Below are 12856 nucleotides of genomic sequence, written 5' to 3' on the forward strand. Positions count from 1 at the left end.
GGGTTCATGAGTTCGAGCCCCATGTCAGGCTCTGTGCTAACAGCTCAGAGCCTGGAGCCTGCTTCATGTTCTGTGTCTCCCTTTCTTTCTGCCCCTCTCCCACTCGTACTCTCTCTCTCTCAGAAATAAACATTAAAAAAATTTTTTTAATAAATAAACTTAAAAAAAAAGAGTAAAAAAAAATAGAACAAAACCAAATTCTTTTGGGGGTGCCTAGCTGGTTCAGTCAGAGGAGCATATGACTCTTGATCTTGGGGTTGTGAGTTCAAGCTCCACAATGGGTATAGAAATTACTTAAAAATAAATACATAAACTTAAAACCAAACTGTTTTGGCTTCACTACCAGGCTGCCAGGTTAAAAACACTGCCAAACCCAGAAAAATAACTTAAAAATCCACAGAAAGAACAGATTAACCCAATCGGGCATGCAAGACATGAGAAAGGCTATGGACATTCAGTCACACTGGCTGAGACTGCCTTCTTAGTTTAAAATGTCTGCATATGTGGGGCACCTGGGTGGCGTAGCAGTTAAGAATCTGACTCAATTTCTGCTCAGGTCATGATCTCACAGTTCAGGAGTTCGGGCCTCACGGTGAGCTCCATGCTGACAGTGCTGAGCCTGCTTCGGATTCTCTCTCTCCCTCTCTCTCTCTGCCCCTCCCCCAGTCTTTCTCTCAAAATAAATACATAAACTTAAAAAAATAAATAAATAAACACTGGCTACACACAGGAAGGGCCAAGCAAGACACACCTAAGTCATGTTGTAATCCTGACGTGGCCACTAGATGGCAGCAACACAATCAGCAAGTACTTGTAATATGACTATAACAAACCTCACCTTTCAATAATATCATTGTTTCTTGTTCTCAGAAACAGCTGCACTGGAATTACAGGTATAGTAGTGAAAAAGGAGACATATATCATAGACATGAAAGATACAGTAGTTGAAAAAGTGAGCACTGGTTGGGAAAAAATATTTAGCAGATGGTACACTGCACAAGGCAAAGAATATCACATACACAATTACAAGTAAGAGATGAGGATAAGAACAAAGGTATGAACGGGTCGTAGGGGTTAGGCAGAGAGCAAAATCTAAGAGGAAATTAAAGAATGGATATACCACTTCAACAAAATCAGGCCATTTATCCATTTAACTGAGATCCTCCCCAGGTGTCAGGTGGTCCAATAGTAGGTAAGACACAGTGCCTGTTTGGGGGAGCTCTTGTCTTAGCTGGGAATGACAGATACAAATTCTTACACAATGGAGTGAGCCGTCAATAGTATGAACAAAATGCACTTATATCCACCCTAGGCCTGACTGATGCATGTGAGGGCAGAGGGATAGGGACCAGGTCTGTTTACTCCCCACTTTATCCCCACTGATTTGTACAGAGTCTGGCACAAAATAAGTACACAATAAATACTTGAATAAAAACAATAAAAACACTTGAAACCAAAACTATTCAAAGATAGAACCTAACAAAATATAAATGAACAAACACCTAAATACACAGATAAAAAGTATTCATTACACCAGGAAAAGTTTTTACAAGTGGAACAACATCAAGACATTGCTTAATAAAAGCTATTTTCAGAGACATACAGGAAAAGACTTCTTCTAGCATTCAGGCGGTAGAATCATGTCACCTACAGGGAAGAGAAATGAGGCTGACTGCAGACACTTTACTTTAGAAACTGGAGACAACAGAACACTGCCTACCATCTCACACAGACTAATGGGCTGTGAACACAGAATTCTATACATAGCAAAGGAAATACAATCATTAGATTTCATCCTGAAAAATCTATTTGAAATATAAGCCTAAGATAGGACTCAAAGAACAAATGAGAAACGGTTAGTGGGAAAAGAGTGATACTGAGCACTAAATCCATTACAACACAGAATCAAACCTAAACAACTATGGTAGGTATGGTTACAAAATAAAATATAAATGTTTCAGCTATTGGGAAACAAAGTAGGTGTTGGTAAAATTTCTTTTGGCTATTTTTAGGAACCTTCTAAAAATATTTTCTTTTGAATAGGTAATGTTTTTCATGATTCAAAAATCCAACAGTGGAAAAAACATAAAGAATGAGAAATCTTATTCGTACTTCTGTCAACAGGTAATCATTTTCAATATCACGTGTGTGCTTCCAGTGTCTCTCTTCAAACACACAGGCAAATAGTGATATATTCTTATTTTTCTTGTTTGACAAAGTAGCGTAACTGCTGAAAGTAGTCATCTTAAAAGTTCTCACCACAAGAAAAAAAACCTTAACTCTGTGTGGTGATGGATATTAACAAGACTTCCTACAGTGATCATTTCACAATACATACATATATCTAATCATTATGCGTAGACCTGAAACTAAGATGTTAGATATCAATTTTTTTTTAAGTTTATTTATTTTGTGAGAGAAACAGAGAGCAAGCACACATGGGAGAGGCAGACAGAGAGGGAGAGACATGGGAGAGGCAGACAGAGGGAGAGGGAGAATCCCAAGCAGGTTCCACACTGTCAGCACGGAGCCTGATGCGGGGCTTGAACCTATGAACTGTGACATCATGACCTGAGCCCAAATCAAGAGTTGGATGCTTAACCAACTCAGTAACCCAGGCGCCCCATATGTCAATTATATCTCAATTTTAGCATGAATAAAAATGAGCAATTCCTTGGTTAAAAAAATAGGTAGCATGTTATGCATACTGTGCCATACTCTATTTTACTCTCTTAATGAATATACCATGAAGATACATTAAACATTTTTCAAGTTACTATGGAGGCGCAATCCACAGTAAAAAGCTATAAACAAAGAAAAGGAAACAGCACAAAAACACAAGATTTCAGATAAAACCAAAAAGCTCTCTAATTTTTTAGGCACATGGAGCTTTTTTCATGACAGGTCAACTAACACCCAGCTAAAAATATCCTGCAGACAGTACCAGCAAAAACTCAAGAGAAGGGGCGCCTGGGTGGCGCAGTCGGTTAAGCGTCCGACTTCAGCCAGGTCACGATCTCACGGTCCATGAGTTCGAGCCCCGCGTCAGGCTCTGGGCTGATGGCTCAGAGCCTGGAGCCTGTTTCCGATTCTGTGTCTCCCTCTCTCTCTGTCCCTCCCCCGTTCATGCTCTGTCTCTCTCTGTCCCAAAAATAAATAAACGTTGAAAAAAATAAAAAAATAAAAAAAAATAAAAAAAAAATAAAAAAAACTCAAGAGAATTTATTGGCTTGTGTAGTTAGTTGACAAGGATATGGGCTGAGATCAGAGAACCAAAGAACTGTAGGAACCAGGATGTCAGGGAATGAGGCCAGGGAATGGCAGAGTTGCCAGGTTTCAAAAGGCCAAAAAATACTGAATACCACCTCTTTGTCCTGTTCAATGCACACAGCCCTAAATGTTTTCACTAATGATTAGATACATTACTCACTCAAATGAAGAAAGAAAAGTAATAAACAAACCTAACAAAGATTTTAATAAAAGTATAAGAAAAAATTAATAAATCAGAAAATAAAAATATTAGACATGGGGCACCAGGGTGGCTCAGTTGGTTAGACATCTGACTTCAGCTCAGGTCATTATCTCACAGTCCATCGGTTCGAGCCCCGCATCAGGCTCTGTGCTGACAGCTCAGAGCCTGGAGCCTGTTTCAGATTCTGTGTCTCCCTCTCGCTCTCTGCTCCTCCCCCGCTATGTTCTGTCTCTCTCAAAAATAAACAAACATTGGGAATGAAAGCTGGTGCAGCCACTCTGGAAAACAGTATGGAGGTTCCTCAAAACACTAAAAATAGAACTACCCTATGACCCAGCAATTGCACTACTAGGCATTTATCCATGGGATACAGGTGTGCTGTTTCAAAGGGACACATGCACCCCCATGTTTATAGCAGCACTATCACAAAAGCCAAAGTATGGAAAGAGCCCAAATATCCATCGATGGATGAATGGATAAAGAAAATGTGGTATGTATGTGTGTGTGTGTGTGTGTGTGTGTGTGTATATGTATATATATATATATATATACACACACACACACACACACACATATATATATATGGAGTATTACTCAGCAATCAAAAAGTTGCCATTTGCAACTATGTGGATGGAACTGGAGGATATTATGCTAAGCGAAATTAGTCAGAGAAAGACAAAAATCATATAACAAAAGTCATATGAAGACTTTAAGAGACAAAACAGATGAACATAAAGGAAGGGAAACAAAAATAATATAAAAACAGGGAGGGGGACAAAACAGAAGAGACTCATAAATATGGAGAACAAACTGAGGGTTACTGGAGTGGTTTTGGGAGGGGGGATGGGCTAAATGGGTAAGGGGCACTAAGGAATCTACTCCTGAAATCACTGTTGCACTATATGCTAACTAATTTGGATGTAAATTAAAAAAAAATAAAAAATAAAATAAAATAAAATAAATTAAAATAAAATAAAATAAAGTAAAGTAAAATAAAAAACTAAGTGGCCCATTGGGAAGACTGGGTGGCTCGGTCCAAAAAAAAAAAAAAAGTGTGTATGTGTCTGTTTATATACAAAACTGATATTAAAATAATGTTAAATGCAGGTATTAAATCATATTGGTTATATTTTCTTCTATAAATAATTGTTTCTTGCATTTTAAGAATGAATAAATTTTAGATCAAAATAAAATCAGTCATTTAACTTATATGTTCACTTTTTCTTTTGCAGAGAGGGTTATTTTATACTCTGTAAATAAATAAACATACATCAATGTTTTCCTCATTAAAAAAAATAAACAAACATTAAAAAAAAGTATTAGACTTGATAAATTCCAAAGCTGGCTCTTTTGGAGGAAAAATAAGGGACACTAAATTGTAGGAAAAAATTGTAAGAAGGTATGGATTACAACTTCACGCTGATGGAGACTAAAAAACAGAGCCAAGAAAGAAACAAAATGCTGGTAAGTATACATCCAAAAGAGTGCTGTTAAATAACTCTTGAGATTAAAATGTAACGCCATCTCAACTGTTTCAGAGCACAGCAAAAGATGAAAAGCTTAACAAACTTTATGAAGCAAATTAAATTGATACCAAAGCCTGAGAAAGATGACATTAACAAACTTGAAAACTCTCTATATATCAATCTCATTTTTTAAAAGGTACTATCCTGAGACAGAAACCAAAAGAGCATTTGATGAAGGTAAAAAAAAAAAAAAAAAAAAAAAAGTGGGGAGGGGAGAATAAATGTGAGAGAGAGCAAGCGAGCACGAGCAGAGGACAGGAACAGAGGGAGAAAGACTCTTTAGCAGGCTCCACACTCAGCACGGAGCTCGATGGGGGCTCGATCCCACGACCCTGGGATCGTGACCTAAAATCAAGAGTCGGATGTTCAACAGACTGGGCCACCCAGGCACCCTGAACATTCATCCCTTAACATAAGCACAAAAATTCTCAGACACCCTTCAAATCAAGAGACAGCATTATGTTTAGTGGTGGAACATTAGGACAGCACTAATGTCATTAAAGTAAGGGACAAGTCAAAAGTGCTTGTTTGGACTTCAAGCTGTATTACAAAGCTATGATCATCAAGACAGTATGGTGCTGGCAGAAAAACAGACACTCAGATCAGTGGAACCCAGAAATGGACCCACAGACATATGGCCAACTAATCTTTGACAAAGCAGGGAAGAATATCCAATGGAATAAAGACAGTCTCTTCAGCAAGTGGTGCTGGGAAAGCTGGACAGCGACATGTAGAAGAATGAACCTGGACCACTTTCTTACACCATACACAAAAATAAACTCAAATTGGATGAAGGACCTAAATGTAAGACAGGAAACCATCAAAATCCTCGAGGAGAAAGCAGGCAAAAACCTCTTTGATCTTGGCCGCAACAACTTCTGAACACGTCTCCAGAGGCAAGGGAAACAAAAGCAAAAATGAACTATTGGGACCTCATCAAAATAAAAAGCTTCTGCACAGCAAAGGAAACAATCAGCAAAACTAAAAGGCAATCGATGGAATGGGAAAAGATACTCACAAACGACATATCAGATAAAGGGTTAGTATCCAAAATCTATAAAGAACCTATCAAAAACTCAACACACAAAAAACAAATAATCCAGTGAAGAAATAAGCTAAAGACACGAATAGATACTTCTCCAAAGTAGACGCCCAGATGGCCAACAGACACATGAAACGATGCTTACCATCACTCATCATCAGGGAAATACAAATCAAAACCACAATGAGATACGACCTCACACCTGTCAGAATGGCTAACATTAACAATTCAGGCAACAACAGATGTTGGCGAGGATGTGGAGAGAGAGGATCTCTTTTGCATTGTTGGTGGCAATGCAAGCTGGTGCAGCCACTCTGGAAAACAGTATGGAGGTTCCTCAAAAAACTAAAAATAGAACTACCCTACGACCCAGCAATTGCACTATTAGGCATTTATCCCCAGGATACAGGTGTGGTGTTTTGAAGGGACACATGCACCCCAATGTTTCTAGCAGCTCTATCAACAATAGCCAAAGTGTGGAAAGAGCCCAAATGTCCACTGATGGATGAATGGATAAAGAAGATGTGGTATATATATACAATGGAGTATTACTCGGCAATCAAAAAGAATGAAATCTTGCCATTTGCAACTATGTGGATGGAACTGGAGGGTATTATGCTAAGCGAAATTAGTCAGAGAAAGACAAATATTGTATGACTTCACTCATATGAGGACTTTAAGAGACAAAACAGATGAACATAAGGGAAGGGGAACAAAAATAATATAAAAACAGGGAGGGGGACAAAACAGAAGAGACTCATAAATACGGAGAACAGACTGAGGGTGGCTGGAGGGGTTGTGGGAGGGGGGATGGGCTGAATGGGTAAGGGGCATTAAGGAATCTACTCCTGAAATCATTGTTTTACTATATGCTAACTAATTTGGATGTAAATTTTAAAAAATAAAAACTAAAATTAAATTAAAAAGGTGCTTGTTATCATCACTATTGTTTAATGCTGTTCTAGAAATTCTAGGCCATGCAGTAGACAAGAGAACCATATGGGAAGTATACATATCAAAAAGAGCAAATTCATCATTATTTGAAAGACATAGCTGTACATCTAGAAAACCTAAAAGAACCAACTGAAATATTAATGGAGACACTGAAATTGTTAATATTTCTTATGATCAGTAAGAACTAGTAAAAAAGATAACAATTCAAATCATATTCACAACACCAACAAAAAACATTCTAGCTACTTAGCCGTAAGAGTGTAGGACCTATAAAAACTACAAACCTCTGAGAAGCATAAAGGCAATCTGAATAAAAGGAGACGTAACTTATTCTTAGACAGGAAAACTCAAAATTGCAAATGTGTCCAATTTTCCCTAAAGTAAAATATAGTCATTTAATTGCAACCCCCCACCCCCCAAAGTATTAAGATTTCTGGAGATATTTAACAAAATTATCTGAAGGTTATCTGAATGAACACGCAATGCCCTTCTCCCCATCAACTTTTTATTGAAAAAAATTTTTAAATCTATAAAGATGCTTTGCCATGTTAACTTTACTCCTACCACTCTACACATAATTTTCTTCTGGTTCAAACCGAAAATTATAGATGTTGTAATGCTTCAGCCTAATTACTTCGCTATATACTCCCAAAGAACAAAGATATTCTGTACTTTACCCCAATACCATTGTCACAACATGTTAACAGTGATTAACGCTACAGTCTAATAATAGTCAATATTCATATTTACCCAACTGGTTCCACAATGCCCTTTATACCTCTTTTTTAAATCTGGGAGTCTAACCAAAGATTATGCATTGATTTGGTTGTCATGCTTTGGTCTCTTTTAATCTAAAACATCCCCCCCCCCCTTTTTTTTTGCATCCCATCAGGAAGCACATGTCAGTCTGACCCATTACCGGTAATGCTGAAGTATTATATTAGCCAATCTCTCAGCTGTAAATGTACTTCCCCCCATTTTTAAATTAATAAATGGAATGATATTTTGAAACTTATGTGCATACTATGTTCTATAACAACTTTTCACCCAACAGTTTGGCCACTAATGATCCTCTTCCGAACCAATCATACTGAGGGTTGCAAAATGTTTCTTCTAATTCCATCATTTCATTTGTATTTACCCAGCTTGAATTCTTCTGTTAAGAGCTTCACCCATCCACCCAATGTCAAGAGTGACAGAGTAACAAGACAAAGCTTGAGTCCCTGACATCATCAGCCTTGATCTGCTGACTGGCTGGGAGCTGTGTAAGAGAAAATTTGTCTTAAATCTAAGTCACTGTTATTTATCAGCCTTTATGTTTAGCAACCATTGCCATCATATACTCTAACAAATACAGATACTTCCATATGATAGTAAACTATATAACCACTACAAGTGATTACATAAAGCTTAATTTACCTAAGTGGAAAAAAGTTGAGAACATGCTGTTTAACAGAAAAAGGCAGGGCCAGAATAGAATGGAGGTTATACCATTTTTAAAAATTGTGTATGGGGGCGCCTGAGCGTCCGACTTCGGCTCAAGTCATGATCTCGCAGCTCGTGAGTTTGAGCCCCACGTCAGGCTCTGTGCTGACAGCTCGGAGCCTGGAGACTGCTTCGGATTCTGTGGCTCCCTCTCTCTCTGCCCCAACCCACTCACATTCTGTCTCTGTCTCTCTCAAAAATAAATAAACATTAAAAAAAAATTAAAAATTATGTATGAACCATTATACAGAATTAAGAGGTTCAGAAAAGGTTAGTTGTGATTATTATCTCTGCATGGCAGGATTTTAAGACAGGTTTAACTTTTTAAATATTATTGGTGTTTTTTATAATGAGCATGCACTATTTTTACTAACAGAAAAAACAATGAAGCCCTTTTCAGCTTAAAATGTGCCAAACACATGCAATAAGAGTTCAGTTCACACGGTTTAGAACTTGTGAATTAACTTTACTGATTGTAATATTCCTTTCTTTCCCTAATGTGTCGTTCATAAACACTGGCAATCTCTATCTTAAATCTTACATGTTTAGAAAATCATCTTCAGGGTGAGAGGGAGGGGAAAGTGGGTGATGGGCACTGAGGAGGGCACCTGTTGGGATGAGCACTGGGTGTTGTATGGAAACCAATTTGACAATAAATTTCATATTAAAATAAATAAACAAAAACAAAAATAGAAAATAAACAATCATCTTCAAATTGGTGGTTAGGAATATGGAAAATATTTTCTAACAGAAACAATGTTGTAAGTGGCGATTAAGTTCTCAGGACAGCCAAGAAAGCCTACCTGATCCATGATACTGATGCAATCAAGCAAATAACTAACAGTATTAGCTAAAATTCTAGAAAGGGAGGAAAAGGTAAAAGGAGTTTTTCATTCCTTCCAGTATACAATGACAATGGAAGATACAGTTGGGAAATACTTTTGTTTTTTTAAGAATTCCCTACTGCCATATCTATCTTCCTTCCTATCTTAGGTGCTCCACTCCCCAGCCAACAAATATCCTAGTGCTGCCCTACTCAGCACTCTCCTCAAATCTAATCTGCTCTTCCAGGAACTTCATAATACTAAACCCTAGGTTTTACACAGCAGCCATGGTATAATGGGCAAGAAAGAAAACCCAGGCTAGAGCCCTGGCTTTCACAGTTACTAGCTATAGGATCTTGGCTGGATCAATTAGCCCCTCTGAGACACTCCTCATCTCTAAAATGGGTATAAATCTTACATCATAATGCTGTATGGACTAAGACACCTTAAAAATATATGGTATTATTATCATAGCCAAGATTATTACCCTGTTTTCAAACACAGTTGGCTATTAATAATGTAACTTATCGAAGGCCACCTACATAGAAATGAGCAAGGCCAGAACCAGAGCCTGGTCTTCTGAGTCCTCGTCCAATGCTCTTTCCAATACATATACTCAGCTGTCTTCCCTGGCTGTAACATCACCGACTTCCCCTTGCCCCAGACAACTCCCAGAGTGGCTCTCTCATCAAACAATTTAGAAGAAAGCAGTCTTGGGGCACCTGGGAGGCTCGGTCGGTTAAACATCTGACTCTTGACTTCGGCTCAGGTCATAATCTCACGGTTCATGAGACGGTGCCCTGAGTTGGCTCCGCACTGACAGCACACGGCCTGCTTGAGATTCTCTCTCTGCCCTTCCCCCACTCACATGTGCTCCCTCTCTCAAAATAAATAAACACGCATTATAAAAAAGAAGAAGAAAGCAGTCTTGCTGCATAAGTTCAGGTTATGTATAAAAACAAACCTTCCCAGAGATGATAGCATTCTTCAACAGGGGATGCTTATGTACCCAGAACTGCAGTTGGTATGGAAAGGTCATATGGAAACTTTCAGGCTCTCTGGGAAAGGTAACTGTTTTGGGGCAGAAGCTACATACCATCGGTTTATTTCTGCTTTTCACAGTCTCCTTCTTCGACTCCCGGAACTAGACTTCTAAAAAAACATGAAGTTTTTCCGGTGGTGACAACAGCTAGGTAAGACCAGGGAGGCAGAGACAAGAGCAGCAGCTATAGTAGTTCACGCTGTCTGGGTCATTTCCAAACTACCAGTGTCACTGCAGTTCTGTGATGAAAATGTCAGGGTCTTCATATTAATCTACATTACCTATAAGGATCCCTTCCTAGAGCTTAATTTAGGAACGTTAACTCTTACCTTTCCCCCTTCATGTGGGGTACCCAACCTGAATAGAGAGAATCTACCCTTTTTAGCCCCTCTACTCACACATGACTTAAGAATCAAGCTTCGGGGCGCCTGCATGGCTTAGTCGGTTGAGTGTCCGACTCCAGCTCAGGTCATGATCTCACGGTTGGGTTTGTAAGTTCGAGCCCGAGGTCAGGCTCTGTGTTGACAGCTCAGAGGCTGGAGCCTGCTTCGGATTCTGTGTCTCCCTCTCTCTTTGCCCCTCTCTTGCTCACACTCTGTCTCTCAAAAAAAAACATTTTTTAAAAATTAAAAAAAAAAAAAGAATCAGCTTCAATGATTTGTACAAGTCTATAAGGACTGGAAACAGAAATTCAAGATCTCACTATATAGCACTCTACTTAAGACATAGTCCCCTGAAGCACAATGAAACTACAGTAGGGTTCTACCTGTGGCAAGGCTTACGTAGTAAGGCATTCACAGTAGAGCACAGCAATTTTTGAGATAACTTTGAAAGCATTATCTCAACTCTAGATAATTCTGTTACCTAAGTCTTCCCCTTTTTAGCCTGAGCTTTCTTCCGGCTATCTAAAGAAATCTTTTTAGTTTCCATCTGCTTTTATTCCCAGTAGGATAACTGTTTACTGAACACCTGACCATCTGTGTTAAGTGCTATGTTCTATCAAGGATTCAGGCTGAAAGATATATATTCTGGAAAGCTTTTAAGACTTTATGTAAATGATGTGCAAATCGTAACTGTAAAGAATTGTACTGGACAGCTGGTTCATACCACTAATGTCAGAATTCCCTTTGCAACAACACTGACAGATGAAAACCAACAAAGGTAGAAAAACAACAGAAAAGTACAGGAATTCAATGGGGGGATAGGAGGTGGGAGTTAGACAAGAAACAGCCATCTTATGTTAAAAGTAGAAAAGGGAAAAAAAAAAGTATATTTCACTTGGGATTTCTGAGACAGAGAAAGGGGAGGGAAAGGAAGGTGCGAAGAAGTCAACTTACTCCTCTCAAAGTCCCCATGAAAACCCTTACGTGTCTGCCTTCAAAACCATCCAGTCAGGCCTGGATTGGGATTCTCCAGGCCAAATTTCTTAAAAAAATAAATAAATAAAAAATAAACAAACCACACCAAACCCTCTTGCTTACAGAAACCTGAAACAAGCCTTTTCACTACAACGTGAACAAAAAGGCTTAATCTACAAAGATCTGTCTAAACAATACCTCAATATGAAAGCTGTACTTAACTCAGTGCACATGCTCATACTCATGCACGTTATAATTAAAGCAACACAAAAACAGTTATGTCACTGTGCTAGATGCAGATTGAGAGTCTGCTCTGCAAATAACACGACAGAATTTAAAGAAACACTGCATTATCAATAATCGTATATAAAAACAACTGTTTCTATGGGAAAATGAGAGTTGGGGGACAAAGGAATGTGGGGTTGCAGTAAGAATGATTTTTTTTGTTAGAGGAGTATCACTAACAAAGGCATGCTTTTAGCTATAAGGGTTTATTATAAAACTTAAACATCACTGTGGAAATCCTACAATTGATCACCTCACTCTCCCCCCTTCTCCCAGCACTATCACTAACATAACTCTTCTTGTGGTCTTTCAGATTAGTCAGGACGGACAAGAATAACTTAGAAGAGCAGTGCTGCCCAACTGCCCTTGCCTCAACACAACTAGTGCCTCACCTTGTTATCTGATCGTTATAAACAAACAGTCGCCTGTGTTCTATTAAAACTAATTAAAACTATGCTCCATAATTAACCAATGCCATCACAATAAACTCATGTTACAAAAACACAATCTGTAAGACAGCTGGTTCTATTATTTTATTAGTCTTCCCAACAACCTTACTACACAGGCACTAATACACTGGAGTCCTATTTAGTTTGTGAGTATATAAAAAGGGAAAAAATCATCTAAACAGTGCAGACCACTGCCTCCAGTCAGTCTATTAATGAGTTTAGGACCAGGGCGAGGTTGACATGGCAGACGCAACCTCCTGTTCCCTCAGTATATACCAGATCCCCACGTGCCCCACTCTCAAAGGAGAAATTCTATTGAGTGTGAGTCTAAAGTTTAAAGGGTAATTCTGAATATAAGCAAGTTTTGCTGTGCTATCTTCAGAATCACATTAAGACAAAACTGATAGTATTTCCATTCT

At 38.5% G+C, this 12856-nt stretch overlaps 1 protein-coding gene across 15 annotated transcripts in view; it reads right to left on the reverse strand.

Annotated features, from left to right (window-relative positions):
* NKTR (natural killer cell triggering receptor) overlaps nucleotides 1-12856 on the reverse strand; it is a 63128-nt gene that overhangs the window by 36951 nt on the left and 13321 nt on the right. The window contains exon 1 of one of the 15 annotated variants that reach the window (XM_042903525.1): nucleotides 839-1529. The exons of the other annotated variants lie outside the window; for them this stretch is intronic. Within the exon in view, the coding sequence (XP_042759459.1) occupies nucleotides 839-854 (16 nt within the window). The 5' untranslated portion in view covers nucleotides 855-1529. Of the gene's footprint in view, nucleotides 1-838; nucleotides 1530-12856 lie in introns of those variants that run through there. 15 annotated transcript variants of the gene reach the window in all.

This window comes from Panthera leo, chromosome C2 (genome assembly GCF_018350215.1).
Source record: "Panthera leo isolate Ple1 chromosome C2, P.leo_Ple1_pat1.1, whole genome shotgun sequence".
In the NCBI taxonomy this organism is placed as follows: domain Eukaryota; kingdom Metazoa; phylum Chordata; class Mammalia; order Carnivora; family Felidae; genus Panthera; species Panthera leo.